Source organism: Brienomyrus brachyistius, chromosome 11, assembly GCF_023856365.1.
Source record: "Brienomyrus brachyistius isolate T26 chromosome 11, BBRACH_0.4, whole genome shotgun sequence".
In the NCBI taxonomy this organism is placed as follows: Eukaryota; Metazoa; Chordata; class Actinopteri; order Osteoglossiformes; family Mormyridae; genus Brienomyrus; species Brienomyrus brachyistius.
In genome coordinates, this window is record NC_064543.1 from 2,405,930 (window position 1) to 2,419,149 (window position 13,220).

Genomic DNA, 13,220 nt, shown 5'->3' on the forward strand with positions numbered 1-13,220 from the left:
TACTCTCCAGTGCAAGGACCCATTTTGGGCCGCACGGCTTCCTGTTTGTATCATTTTACTTCCCGTAACGCGCTGAACCACCGTGAAGCTGCAGAACGATTTTGATTTTGTGTCTGAAGCTGTAGACGGCAGTTTTATTTCTCATTCGTTTATTTGAGTTTAGTTTGTCATAATGCCAGTTAGTTGTGCTGCTGAAGGGTGTACGAATCGATTCATTAAAGGTTCGGAAATTAGGTTTTATAGGTATGTTACTACAACAGAAAAGGTGTTTGTTGTCGCTTCTACTCCATGCGCTGTTTTACTCGTAGTTCCTTGAGATATTGGGATGTGTCCGTTATGTTTCAGCGTCAATATGTAAGGCCTGATGCATTTTAGAATTTATTATTACGGAATCGTCCTGATCCTAATGCTTCTGTTACAGTATAATCCCTTTATAGTGGACTCGCTTATAATGGAATATCGTCTATAACGGACGAGGTCCGCTGGTCCCGGCCGTGCGCCTTTACGAACATACAGAAAAAGCATAGGATATAGCGGAAATTCGCTGTAGTTCTGTTCGCTATAACGGACATGCAGGCTCTGCCTACAAGGCGCGTGGCGTGCCGGTGATATCCAGCGCAGATGCGTAGTCGGGATTATTAATAGTCACGCTCTATAAATAGGCATCAATAGTTCTTTTCAAAATGGCTAAGTCTGCATCAAAGCGTCGTTCTATAACATTAGATTTTAAACGCAAAATCGTTCTTTTAATCGAAACAAAAATTAAAACACAAGCGGATATTGTACGTGAGTATGCTTTAAGTAAATCTACGGTCAGTGACATCTGGAGTAACCGTGAGAAGTACAAGACTTCTTTGCAGTTTGCAGATGGCAGCAAGAAAATGCGCAAATCCACCTATGATGATGTTGAAGATGCGCTTTTTCTTTGGATAAAGCAAGCTCGTTCACTTGGTGCACCAGTCTCCGGTCCAATTCTGAAAGAGAAGGCAGTCAGTCTTGCTGTTGAACTTGGTCACAATGACTTTAAATGTAGTGATGGATGGCTGGATCGGTTCAAGAAGCGCAGAGCTGTTATCTTTCGCGTCCTGAGTGGCGAATCACAGTCTGTACCACAAGAACTTGCTGCAGACTGGCTACAGACCAAACTGCCACGGCTGCTGGACCAATATGACGAACGTAACATCTTCAACGCTGACGAGACTGGATTATTTTTTAAGTTGTTGCCGGACCGCACGGTGATGTTCAAAGGAGACCGCTGTCACGGTGGCAAGAGAAGTAAAGAGCGCCTCACATTATTGTTTGCTGCCAATATGGATGGATCTGAAAAGCTGCCGCTGTTAGCTATTGGAAAGTCTGCCAAGCCACGTTGTTTCAAAGCTTTGAAGTCGCTGCCAGTTGTGTACAAAAGCAATCGTAAAGCATGGATGACAGCCAGTCTGTTCAGTGAATGGCTGACAGATCTTGACAGAAAATTTGTGAAGGAAAAGCGTCACGTTCTGATGATCGTTGACAACTGCAGCGCACATGACCCAGCTGTAGCTGAACAGCTTGAAGCAATACAGCTGGAGTTGTTGCCACCAAACTGTACTAGTCAACTTCAGCCGTGTGATATGGGCATCATACAGAACTTCAAAGTTCTGTACAGAAAGCGGCTTCTGCAGAAACTTATCCTGGCCATCGAGAACGGCAACATGGACAACTTTGCTGTCGACATACTGCAGTGTCTGCGATGGGCTCGCTCAGTCTGGGAGAACGAAATCACAGCCACAACAATCAACCATTGCTTCAGGAAGGCGGGACTTGTCAAGAACGTTGTATCTGATATTTCTGCTGAGACAGGAGAAGATCGTTCAGAGACATCCCCATCAACGATATTGTCTGCTCGTGACTGTGGTGACATTTTTGAACGGCTGACGGAATTGCATTTCTTGGACCGTACTACGTCTGCGGAAGAATTTCTTGTCGTTGATGAGCAGGTGCAGACAGCTGCTGTGTTTACCGATCAGGAGATTGCAGCAAAGTCTGCCAGTGTCGATGGTGCACAAACTGGTGACGAATCCAGTGATGAGGAGGCTCCCGCTGAGCTTCCACCATCTGCACATGAAGCGAGCATGGCGTTGACTCTGCTGCAGCGATACGTTGAACATAACGCTAATGAAGCTGTTGAAGCGGACGTTCTGATGAATTGCGTTGGAAAACTTGATGCGTTTATCACTAAAACCTCTGAAAGAAATGCAGCGCAGAAGAAAATGACAGATTATTTTTCTTCCCAGTAATTTGCGTACAGTTCGACATAATGCTTTAGAACATCTTTTAGTGTAGGGTATTAGAATGCCTCTTGCCATTTGCTATACAATCGTTCACTACAGTAGTAAGAAAAGAAGATATGGGTGTTTTGTGACGTAAAACGATTTTTTTTTTAGTTGCAATAGGTGAAATACACTACCGTACATGTATAACCACTGGGGTGTGGCATGAGTAAATGGTGTCCTGTAGTTCTGTTCTGGGCATACAGCAACTCTGGACATAATGGACTGTTTTGCCAGGTCCTTTAAAGTCCATTATAATGGGATTGTACTGTATTTGTAATTGTTAGTTAACTGAGCATTTTATGACAATGTGAAAATCACCTATTTTTGAGACGTATAAGAACTATTGTTACTGCAGAATTTTCAAAAACTTTATGCAATGAAATAATGGGCTTTTGTCCTTAAATAGGAGGTAAAATGCCGGCCGCTCCTCACAGCGTCTCTCTTGCAGGTTCCCCATCAGCAAGCCCCAGCTTGCGGCCCAGTGGGTACAGAGCCTCGGTCGCAAGTCGTTTGTTCCCACCGCCAACTCCTGCCTCTGCTCCGAGCACTTTCAGCCGGACTGTTTCCGTGATTACAACGGACGGCAGTTCCTGAGAGAGGATGCCGTGCCTACTATCTTTGCAGGCTGCAATACTACCAAGGTGACATGTTGTTGCTGTGAGAGATTATTTTTAACTAGCTGACTCCTGACCTGAAGTATTGTTTTTCTATGGTTTTATTTTCCCCTCTTGATCTTATACTATTAAATTATGCAGGTTTGAAGGCATGGTATGAGGTATAATTTGGTCATACAGTACTATGTAAGGCAGTAATTTAAGAGAGAGAGATTCTTGAAAAGTTTGGAGGGGTAAGCTGCCTTCCTAATTATATTTTGCAGATTTATTTTACTTTATAGTCTAGGGTTTACTGAACAAATGAAATGATTCAGCGTAGCCCAGATAAAAGTAACTCTACATGTCAGTTGTATTTATTAAAGATGCATGGCAACTTTTATGAGGCCTCCTGTATATGTGAAGATGATGAAATGTATAGTGCTGGCATATAAAATCAAATTTTGCTGGATTTGTAACTGTGGTGTACAACTGTGTCTTTATAGATTGAATTACGGAAGAGTCGAGGTGGGTTGGTAGCAAAAGATCCTTTGACAGACAAAGATAAAGAAAAGGACCACGAGAAAGCAAACCTACGTACAAGAGACAAAAAGCAAAAACTGAAGGAGACAAATTCTGCCAATATGGTAAGAGGCAACACAACAAAAAACAAATACCAAACGTTAATTCGAAGTAGTTGCATCTTAAAATCAATATTATATTTGTTTAGCAGACATTTTTATACAAAGTAACATAGAGTTGAGAAAGCGGGGTCAGCCAGTCCCCGCAGCTTTTGGGGGTTTAGCGCCTTACTTGCGAGCCCAATGTAGCCATGTTTCCTGTTTAGCGCCAATTATAAAAGAATTTTCAGTAAGTCAACAAAACTTAATTGCTAATGGGGGTGTTTCTGTTAATGGGTGTCATGCGAACCGTACTTAACATCTAACATCCCAATCCATATCATACTTCGTTATGTAACAAAAAACATTGCCTATGTCTGCGACTAAAATGTATGCTTTTAATCTGTTTTTATTTTTGTATTGGAAACGGCTGTGAGGAAAATTATAGGATGAGAGATCGGGCCGCTGCTGTCACTATAGGTCCCTTGCAAATAACTAAATTTTACCGTACCAGATTACAAAATTACCCCAAAATACCCTGCTTATTTAGCTCAGAAGGTAATTACTATGAGTTTTGAAAAGTGTGATATTTTTAAATTTTTTTTTTTTGCATTTTTGTATTTTGGGAATTATACCCCATCAGTAATGTTAAGCCAGACTGGTCTTGCCAACTTGCCTCCCAAGAATGAACTTGAATCATGGGATTGCTCTCATTTGGCGAGGATGCAACCGATACATCATTGATTATTTGAGGTGTGGTACAAACGACATCCGGAGATCTTTACCGTCCTCTGCATTTCTGTTGTTCAGTATTGGGAATTGATCTTCAGCAAAGGAAGGTCAAAACGGGTGCATGAGAACACAAGTGCAGTCAAGTACACATATTGAGAAACGCCCATTGTCATGTTAGGTTCCTTAAAAGGCAGACTGAGCAGGATATGTTGGCTGTTTATAAACACATCATTCACAGTTGGCCCCGACTCAACAGGCGAGCGAAATAGTGCTGCTAAACCTACTCCACACATGAAATTAAATTATTTTAGTGGGATGTCTAGTGTTTGCTTTGCATCAAAAGTCTTCACTAGTGATATCACTGTTGCGGATAAATTTCCAATGTTGGGGAAAGAAAATCAAAATAAATTAAATCCGTTTTGATAGAGTGCTGGTGTGCTCTTGTCACTAACGCAGATGGTCAGGAATGCTCTCTTTAATCAGTCTTTTTTCCCCATTTTGGCGTTCCGATAAGATCAACCATGTCTAATATTATCATAGTTCTTGGCTCATGCAAATAGTGACATGGACAATGTCCACCACCAATCGGTCTCTCCACCACCAAACAGGATGCAGCAAAGCAGGTAGAACATCTCAGATAGAGTAGATACTTTGGATTCTTCTCCATGTCTAAGCTGGTACAGTTCAGAGTACAGTATAGAGCTACAGTGTTTTGAATGGAGGGTGCATTGCATTTCCACTGCACTTTAAAGTTATTTTTCTATTTTGCGCTACTTTGTCCTTTTGTGCAGTTATCTTTCTGTGTAAAGAAAACTGGAATACATATTTTGTAAGAATTTGTGAAAAAAAAATCTTTACTGCATTTATTCTATGTAAAACAGAAGCAAATATACAGCAGTAAAACATTCTGTGTAATAAGGGGTACAGCAAAATCAAAAAGTCTTTAGACAAGAAAACATTGTCTTTAGATGTGGGAGGGTAACTTTGCAGTTTTATGGTTGAAAACTTTACTATAATTCAATAACATTTACGTGTGTGAACTTTGTAGTAAACATTTGCTAAAAATTCTGTTTTTAAATCACACTGAACAATCATACGCAAAACCTTTGTAGAGATATGGAATTAAATTAAATGCACTGGGCTGATGAAATATTATTCATCTCTTTTTATCTTGCATTATCCACTGGCTCTTTCTTTTCATTAAGAGAAATAGGCTTAGTTCAGTTCCAAGAAATCGAAACAATCTCATTACAACTAGAACGTTTTGTTGAATTTTATAACTCGCTGTTGTTGGGGAGGAGCGGGAAATTGGCATGGGATGTTTACATTCAGTCATAATCGGTAACTGGTTTTACAATAAATTACACCAACACTGAGAGGGATTCATTGACAAGACCAAAACTATCGGTCAGCTCTGTTACACCGAACTCGGATATGTTGCTGGAAATGCATCCAACATGCTAACTCCTTTGAGTTAGTATCAGTTCGTTATGATTATGATGCAAGTTTATTTTAGAATTATTTTACATAGCCATTTTAAAATGTGCTAATTAGCGTCCGATGGGTTACATACGTCTATGGTGATACATGACTGTTTTGCAATTGTTCCTAATTGTTTGCGGTTTTAGTAATAACTTGAATGCGTTTTGAAATTATGCGTGTGCTGCTGTAACGGCACATGCTCCGACATATGAACCTAAAACCGAGGTGAATTTTGTGTACCATTACACCGCTATTCCCAGCTCATATTTAACAGAATATGAAAACAATTTTGCAGGCCTTAATGCGCCGACCGCGACGTATGCATACTGAGACAAACCTAGTGGTCTACAGCAGTGATATTGTACCAGACCAGTAGAGGGCAGATGTTGGTCTCAGTCTTAATGAAGGTTACGCAAAACCAGGAAGTGTTACACATCAACCCATTGCGACTGAGAGTGAGTTGCTTTTGCTTCTGTTGGCGTGTGCTGAAGAATGAAAAAAAGGCGGAGGGAAAACAGTATGTGCGTCCATAAATACCATTGCCCTTTTCCTACTTTTTATGGCCGTATGCTGTGTGAAAGTCGGTGTTGCTACGTTATTTTTTGTACATGCGCAGTTGGCGCGCACTGACCGCAACCGTATGCGTAGACGGCAAAATGAAGTGCGCGCGCTTGCTCTTGTTTGGGCGCGGACGAGTAATATAACGGCTGTGATGTGCGCGAGATTCCGACGTGATTCTTCTGCCGTCCATATAATGAGTTGACTTGTATTTCTCGGGATGCTGTTGGATGTTCGTGATTCTATAATGTGAAGATACCAGTTAAATGTTAAGGCATACACCTTATTTAACGACGTGTAAGATGAAGATAATCACTGAGCCCCTGTTAAATGCATCGTAGTGTTCGTTACCTAACTACGAATTTTTCTGTCCGAATCGGATGAGGGTTCGGTTTTATTGCTTAATATTTCGTTGTGTTTAGGTCATTATTACTAACACAGACGACTAAGCTACTAGTTAATTTCGTAAGTCTGACTAATATCTCCTAAATTAGACTAGACTGACGAAGTAGACTCTTCGTTAACAGTTAAAAATAAGATACTTATTTGCCAATTGCTGGTACAATCCGTATTGTGCCCTAATACTATTGGTTAGTGAACTTTTAATTCGTTCTGTCTAGTTAGTTTATGGGTCGTCTAAACCAGTTTTAAAACAACTCATTTGGGGGCTTTAATAACCTTTAGGGGTCTAGTGACATCCAAGTCGATTAACCTCAACTATGGAAAACTCATTTAAAAGGCCATGCTGTAATCTCTGTTGGACTGTAGTGAATGACTATATTGCATGCTTATTGTATAATGCTTGTTTGACACTTCATCGTGAATATGCATAGATACTTGCTGTTTTACTTACTATTGCAGATCTGTTCTATGAAATGACACTTGTGTTCATTGTGCTTTTAGAAACATGTAACTTGAGGTATGATCTGAAACTTGTTCTTTTTGAGATTGATGCTTGTTTATTGTAAGGGCACTGTACTGACAAAAGAAAAAAAAATGCTGTTGTAATCTAGCATCTAGTCCTATGTTACAAGAGGGCTTAATAAGTTAGATAAAAGGCCTCGGTTCTACCACTAAAAGTTTTGCCTGTAATCATCAAAAAGGCAGTAGATATGTCAGAAATGAGCCCATGCACAGTGGGGGAGCAGCTGCAGGAGGCATCAGACTGCCACAAGACATTCTTAAGCCAGGAGGTGGGGCTGAAACAGCTGGGGGTACTGCCTGAGAGGGACTGCCTGCTGCTGCAGCTGCGGACAGGCCTGATGGGTTTGATGGAGCGAGACACAGTGTGCCTGCACCACCATAAGGTCTACGTGGAACACTATGAGGAGGCCCAGAGGGTCTGCTGTGACCCCTTCAGTAGCCACAGGAAGGTTGTCAGGAAGGGCCTGCGTCCCATAGACCTGGATGACGCCAGCTTCCTGACCGAGCAGTTCGCCCGGCATTTTGTGCCTGGCTGGAAGCTGTGTAACCGTTGCACCCAGCTAGCCACTGGGTACACTGATCTGGAAGCAGCGTCCCGCCAAAGACGCAGACTGGATAAGGAAGTATGTCAGGCAAATTTCTGTTTGCTACTATACCTGGGATATAATGAAAGGTCCCTAAACCAAAGGAGGATGCTGACATTGTTCTATTGTGACAGTGTGCTATTGTGTTCCCTGGTTTGGAAGAAAAAAATAGTGAAGGATTGAGGTATGGTATTGTAGGCCGTAAAGCTAAATTGAATGTTCCAAAACCCTACAAAGGGTTACACATCAAACTGAAAATACATGCTGTTAAATATATATTTGAATAAATTATTGTTAGGGTCTAGCATGTAGTGGTGGGTTTTGTGATGGACAGTTTTTGTGCTTAGGGAAAGGAAAGGAGTTTTTCAAGAATTAGTGAGTAACACGCACAGTGAAGTAACTTTAATTCCACCGAAACTTAAATTAACAATTGCATGTCCCTCCCATACCACACATTCACAAGTATGGTCTCTTATTGATTCCACATGCCCAGCGTTAAAGGTTTTTAATGAGCATAATTAAAATATTTGCTATATTTGTCATATTTTAACCTTTTCTTTGTGTGTTTTTTTTTCTCAGTTTTAGTTCTCAGTATTGTATAATTTTGTGTTTAGGGAAAAACAGCCAAAGCTTTGAAGTCATTGGAGTTTGCCAACCCAGGCCGACAAACAGATTTTGCAGCAGAAAATAACAGGAGAGACAAGAGGCGAGTGAATAAGTATCCTTCCAGTGACAGGTAAGATCAATCTAACAGCATGGACAAAAGTAAGAAAAATATCTATATATTTCCAATCTTATGTTTTCAGACCTCTCTCCGTAGTGAAGGGCTCTGTTTAAAACATTATTTGCTATAGCATTTTGGCATGCAAGTATTGGGGAGATCCAAATGTAGGCTGCTTTGGATCAGTAGTCGTTTTAATAAATTACGGTAAGGCCAGGTATCGCCATTGAGTTCCCAAATCGATTAGAATTCCAATTCCACTCGATTAGGCTCTGCATCGATTGTGAACCCAAAAGTTAATCAATAAATTTGGCGCAATCTAATGTTTTATTAAATTCAGTTAGCGGAGCATGCACATGCTACCTTTTTGGAATACCATGGAAGCGATAAGTAAAGGAAGTGGCGATAAAGGAAGGCTCAATAGCCACAATATCTTTTTTAAAAGAGATATTGTCGATAAAGTAAAAAAACATGTTGGTGTGGCAGTGCGTATAAACTTTTAGGTATTTCAAGTGTACTACTGATCAGCTTCTCAAATTGTGGGCATAAGTAAATGTCTGTATAGCACCACAAAGCCAGTTTCCGGACAAATTTTTATGCCCCTTACCTGAAGCTCTATAATCACATGACATTTATCGGCACTTATTTGTGTCTCGACACAGCCCACGGCAGTATCACCAACTTATTTGAGATGCACTATTGGTAGATGATAAGAAGTTCTGTTCGGCTATAGTTAATTTTGGGAAGATGTAATCTTTTTTTATTGATAGTGCAATATTAAACCTGCATATTTAAAATAATTACGATGTGATATCGTGCTGCACTATCTTCAGTGGAGCAACTCCCACCATATCTTTCATCTGTTTTTGTCTGCCAAGTTCTCATTCAGGGCTGGCCACGTTAAAGGGTTAACGCTTTACACATTTATGGGTAAAGGCTATAGACTGTAAAAGGCATATATTTGAAAAATGACCTCTGGGTTTTATGAATCGATATTTGTTTATGCAAATTTGGATCAGTTTGAATCAGGACATTGTTGCCTAATATGTTTTTGCATTTAAGTATATTAATACAGAATTTTACTCTTTTGTGTAGCTTTGAATTTCAAGTTATGATGTTTAAATCATTAACTTTAACTGTTATGTTTCTTGTTCCTTGTATGTTTCTGATACATTTGTAGTTACTAAATGGCAGCATTTGCAAAATTGCTAAATCACTATGAAAACTCTGTTCCTCCCATGCATTCTACAAATGTGCACATTTTATGCGTAGAAGTATGAGTAGTTCTGTGTCTGTTACAAGTTTGGATACGCAGATGCACAGTTCATGTGCAAAGTATGAACTGGCCTCAAGGGTTAGAAGTTGGTTTGGTAGGGGGTGTTATTTAAAATGTAGCACACTGGTTTATTTGACCACTTTGCAGGTTGGATCCCTTCATACTTTACTTTTCTGCCTTTCAGGCAGACCATGGGTACAAAGAGTAAGGTGTATGACAGCGAAGGCCTACTGATCGTTAACGGCTGTGACATGTGCGACTGCCTGGATGTGGAATGCATGGGCTGCTTCTACCCGTGCCTTGGCTGCAACTCCCGCAAGTGCGGTGTGGAGTGTCGCTGCAACCGCAAGTGGCTGTACGAACAGGTGGAGGTGGAAGGAGGGGAGATCATCCGGAACAAGTACGCTAGCTAGGCTAGATGTCTCTACAGAATCCACTTGTGCACAGTGCTGTTGTGTATATACTCAAAACGGATTTCTTTGCTTATGACCACAGTCCTTCTGACTGAGGAGTCTTAATTTAATTTCTGTAGTATACTTTAAAAGATTTGAATTAGCATTTTTTACATCAGCAGTGGACTTTTTCGCCCCGCTGTACTGTTAAACGCAGACACCACTGAATTAGTTAAATACTTTGTTCATAAATTGCTAAAGGTCTCAGGTGGTGTGTAAGGCTTTGGTCAGTATGGCCCCTTAATAGCAGGACTGAAGATAAACAATTTGCAGTGATCTAGTTGTAAATATATATGTATTGTCCTCATATGTGTGCCATTTGTGTCAAATAAATTGTGCTGTATATTTTTAAATGCTGCTCTGATTTATTTTATCCTATTTTATCTTATTGTTCACAAAGTTTTGGGATTGGTATTTTAAGGCCAAACTAAACATGCATCTCTGACTTTCCTGAGGCCTGACCTCATTGTAATGCTTTCCCTGGGATAAAACAGACCATGCATAAGAATGTAAACAAAAGGGGGAGAAGAATTCAACCATGGTTATACATTTAAACTTATTTTTCAATCTACAAAAACAATGGTGTTAGATTGGGGCAGAGGCAAGCCAAAAAGAGTGAGCATTTTTTTTAATTAAATGGGAAATGTACCTTTTTAACCTTCTGGGGTAAGGCCAGGAAGTTATCCTGGATGTGTAAATGAGCAGAATTAACTTCAAAGGTTTGAAAACAATTTTATTTTACACATTCCCCAGATATAATTGTTTAAATGATTCAATGAAAAATATGGATATGTGAAGGGCTCATTTTTATAAAAAGGGTTAATAAATTAGTACTGGTTGATCACAGAATTAGCTTATTGTGCCACTTGATTATTTTTATACATTTTATTTCCCATCTGTACATTTTTAATTGCAATATTAAATTGCCTTCACCCTAAATGGTTTACATGGCAATCCTCACCCATTACGATATGCTAATGATCTTAAAGGAGTCTATTGGTACAGGATTGGATTGGGGTGAACCTGGGTCCTGTTCTAGGACATGAGGAAAACCCATCCCTCATGGGAGGTCAGTCCATTGCAGGGCAGAAACCCATCCTCAATGGGCGATTTAGAGATACTTAAGACCATGGTTGTACTGACTGTGACATCCGGCATAGCTGTTTGTGTTATATGTGATAATTTATTAAACCTGCATATTTTTCTGATTGTGAAGCAGGTGAATGAAGTTGACTTCACAACATGACTGCAAGGGGGCTTATTGTGGGATTGTTCCAGGACAACTTTGTGGTCTTTCCATTTATCGTTACACTATGTGCGTCTTTCATGAATTCTATTAAAAAATCTAGTTTAAAAGAGAAAAATATCTATTGTAATGTAAGGATTTATTCTCTTACCATAGCGTTTGTGCTATTAGTAATATCTATAAGGAAGACAGCGACACTTTATTAATCCCTCGTGGGGAAGTAGTTTTTTGCCTTCCCCTTCTTGCTCTCCACGTATCGTGTAGCTGAGAGCAAACTTGGCACCAAATGGCAGCCACCTGCAGCAGCACCCATGGAGCTGGAGGTTAAAGGGTTACAGACATATTTTACCGAGGCCAGGCTCGAACCAGTGACCTTCTGGTCACAGGCTTAGCCCTAACTTTAGGTTATGCTGGTCAGCGTGTATGTAATTTTTGACGCTCATTTAGTACATTTAGTGAGTGTGAGGAATATGTAATCCAAGAAATCACTTTTTCAAAGGGTTTTTTTTTAGTGGGGGGACGTGCGTTAGTATAGACATGGGGTGTGTAAGTATAAGACCTACTCCAGGTGGGACATTAAACAAATTCATGTGAGATGGGGATGGGGGCAGAGGGAGATGAGGCTGATTTAACAAAAACAGCTTTATCACCAGACCAACGTGCACAAAATAAAAGGGCTACACTGGGTTCAGGCATCATACGCTGGCAAGATAAATTAAAAAAAGCTGTGTGGTGTCTCAGAGGTGACCGTGGAGGGGGACACAGGCTGTGTGAGGGGCTCGCAGTCTCTGAAGGATGCCGGTGTGCTGATGGACAGCTTTGCCTTATCCCATGTAATTAAATCTACCAAGGACTCTGCTGACTCATGTGTTTAGTCTGTATGGCCTCTTTTTAAGATGATACCCGACGTGGACTAAAGCCATGTGCCACGGCTTGTTTTTAATTAGTAATTTTTAAACATTTATATGGGATCAGTGTACTTTACCATGGAGGGATTTTCCACATTTCCTTATAACACTGTTGCGACACTTGCTTTCATTATCCAGGTGCACGCGTTACATTTGTGTGTTTAATAGCAATGCAGTGAGTGCATCACTCCTGCTGACTCTGCAGACTTCCCCTCAAGTCAAAAGTGAGTCAAAAAATTTTTCAAAGATAACGAGAAATACTTTGATTCTGACACTTTCTCTGGCAGTTGTATAGAGAATGCATTAATTTGCTCAGAACACTGTGAAATACCTTATGGCTGATGCATAAAATGCCATCTGGTGCGCGGAACTCTTTATGTGTGAGACTGGATTTACGACCCAAATTACAATAAACTTAAAGATGGAAGAACTTATTAGCACTCGCTGAGGTCAGTCCTGAGCCACAGTCTAAATGTCTAACTGCATTTACCCTGTGCTTGTGCACATTTTAGTGTCTATGAGCTGCAAGTAACTTAACTTGAACAACTTTCAATATGATTTCTGTGAAATTTTTAAATAATTGCTTCCAGCCGTTCAAGGATGCACAGAGTGCTTGATTGAATCGAGACACCAGAAGGTTGTGCAGGTAATATGTAACTTTGCTCCAGCAAGGTGACTTTTATGGAACCATCTTTACATACACCTGACACTTCATTTTGTAACTTGTAGCATTTATGTCGCGTTGGAATTAGCAATGAACTCCTGGGCAGAGAAGCTGTCACTCATTTCCATTTCCCACCATGGCGCTACACGTA

At 40.3% G+C, this 13,220-nt stretch overlaps 2 protein-coding genes across 7 annotated transcripts in view; both read left to right on the forward strand.

Moving 5' to 3' along the window:
- The window catches only part of kif18a (kinesin family member 18A), a 314,001-nt gene that overhangs the window by 32,916 nt on the left and 267,865 nt on the right, over positions 1-13,220 (forward strand). The window lies entirely within an intron of this gene.
- On the forward strand, positions 50-10,604 carry LOC125751445 (ADP-ribosylation factor-like 14 effector protein). Of its 6 annotated transcripts, none has more exons than XM_049030264.1 (5): positions 50-243; positions 2,761-2,953; positions 3,409-3,549; positions 8,417-8,538; positions 9,984-10,604. In XM_049030264.1, the coding sequence occupies exons 1-5, from the start codon at positions 173-175 to the stop codon at positions 10,210-10,212; spliced, it is 756 nt and encodes a 251-aa protein (XP_048886221.1). In that variant the 5' UTR covers positions 50-172; the 3' UTR covers positions 10,213-10,604. The 6 variants fall into 6 exon arrangements, 5 of the variants coding, with proteins under 5 accessions (XP_048886221.1, XP_048886222.1, XP_048886223.1 ...); XM_049030265.1 differs by lacking the exon at positions 50-243 and adding an exon at positions 252-354; XM_049030266.1 differs by lacking the exon at positions 50-243 and adding an exon at positions 1,839-1,976.

Excerpts from the sequence above, each read along its gene's own strand:
- LOC125751445 (XM_049030261.1), top strand. The coding sequence starts at position 2,112 with ATGGCGTTGACTCTGCTGCAGCGATACGTTGAACATAACGCTAATGAA. Across the intron at positions 2,954-3,408 it reads CAGGCTGCAATACTACCAAG|ATTGAATTACGGAAGAGTCG; the intron begins GTGACATGTTGT and ends GTGTCTTTATAG. Across the intron at positions 3,550-8,416 it reads AGACAAATTCTGCCAATATG|GGAAAAACAGCCAAAGCTTT; the intron begins GTAAGAGGCAAC and ends TTTTGTGTTTAG.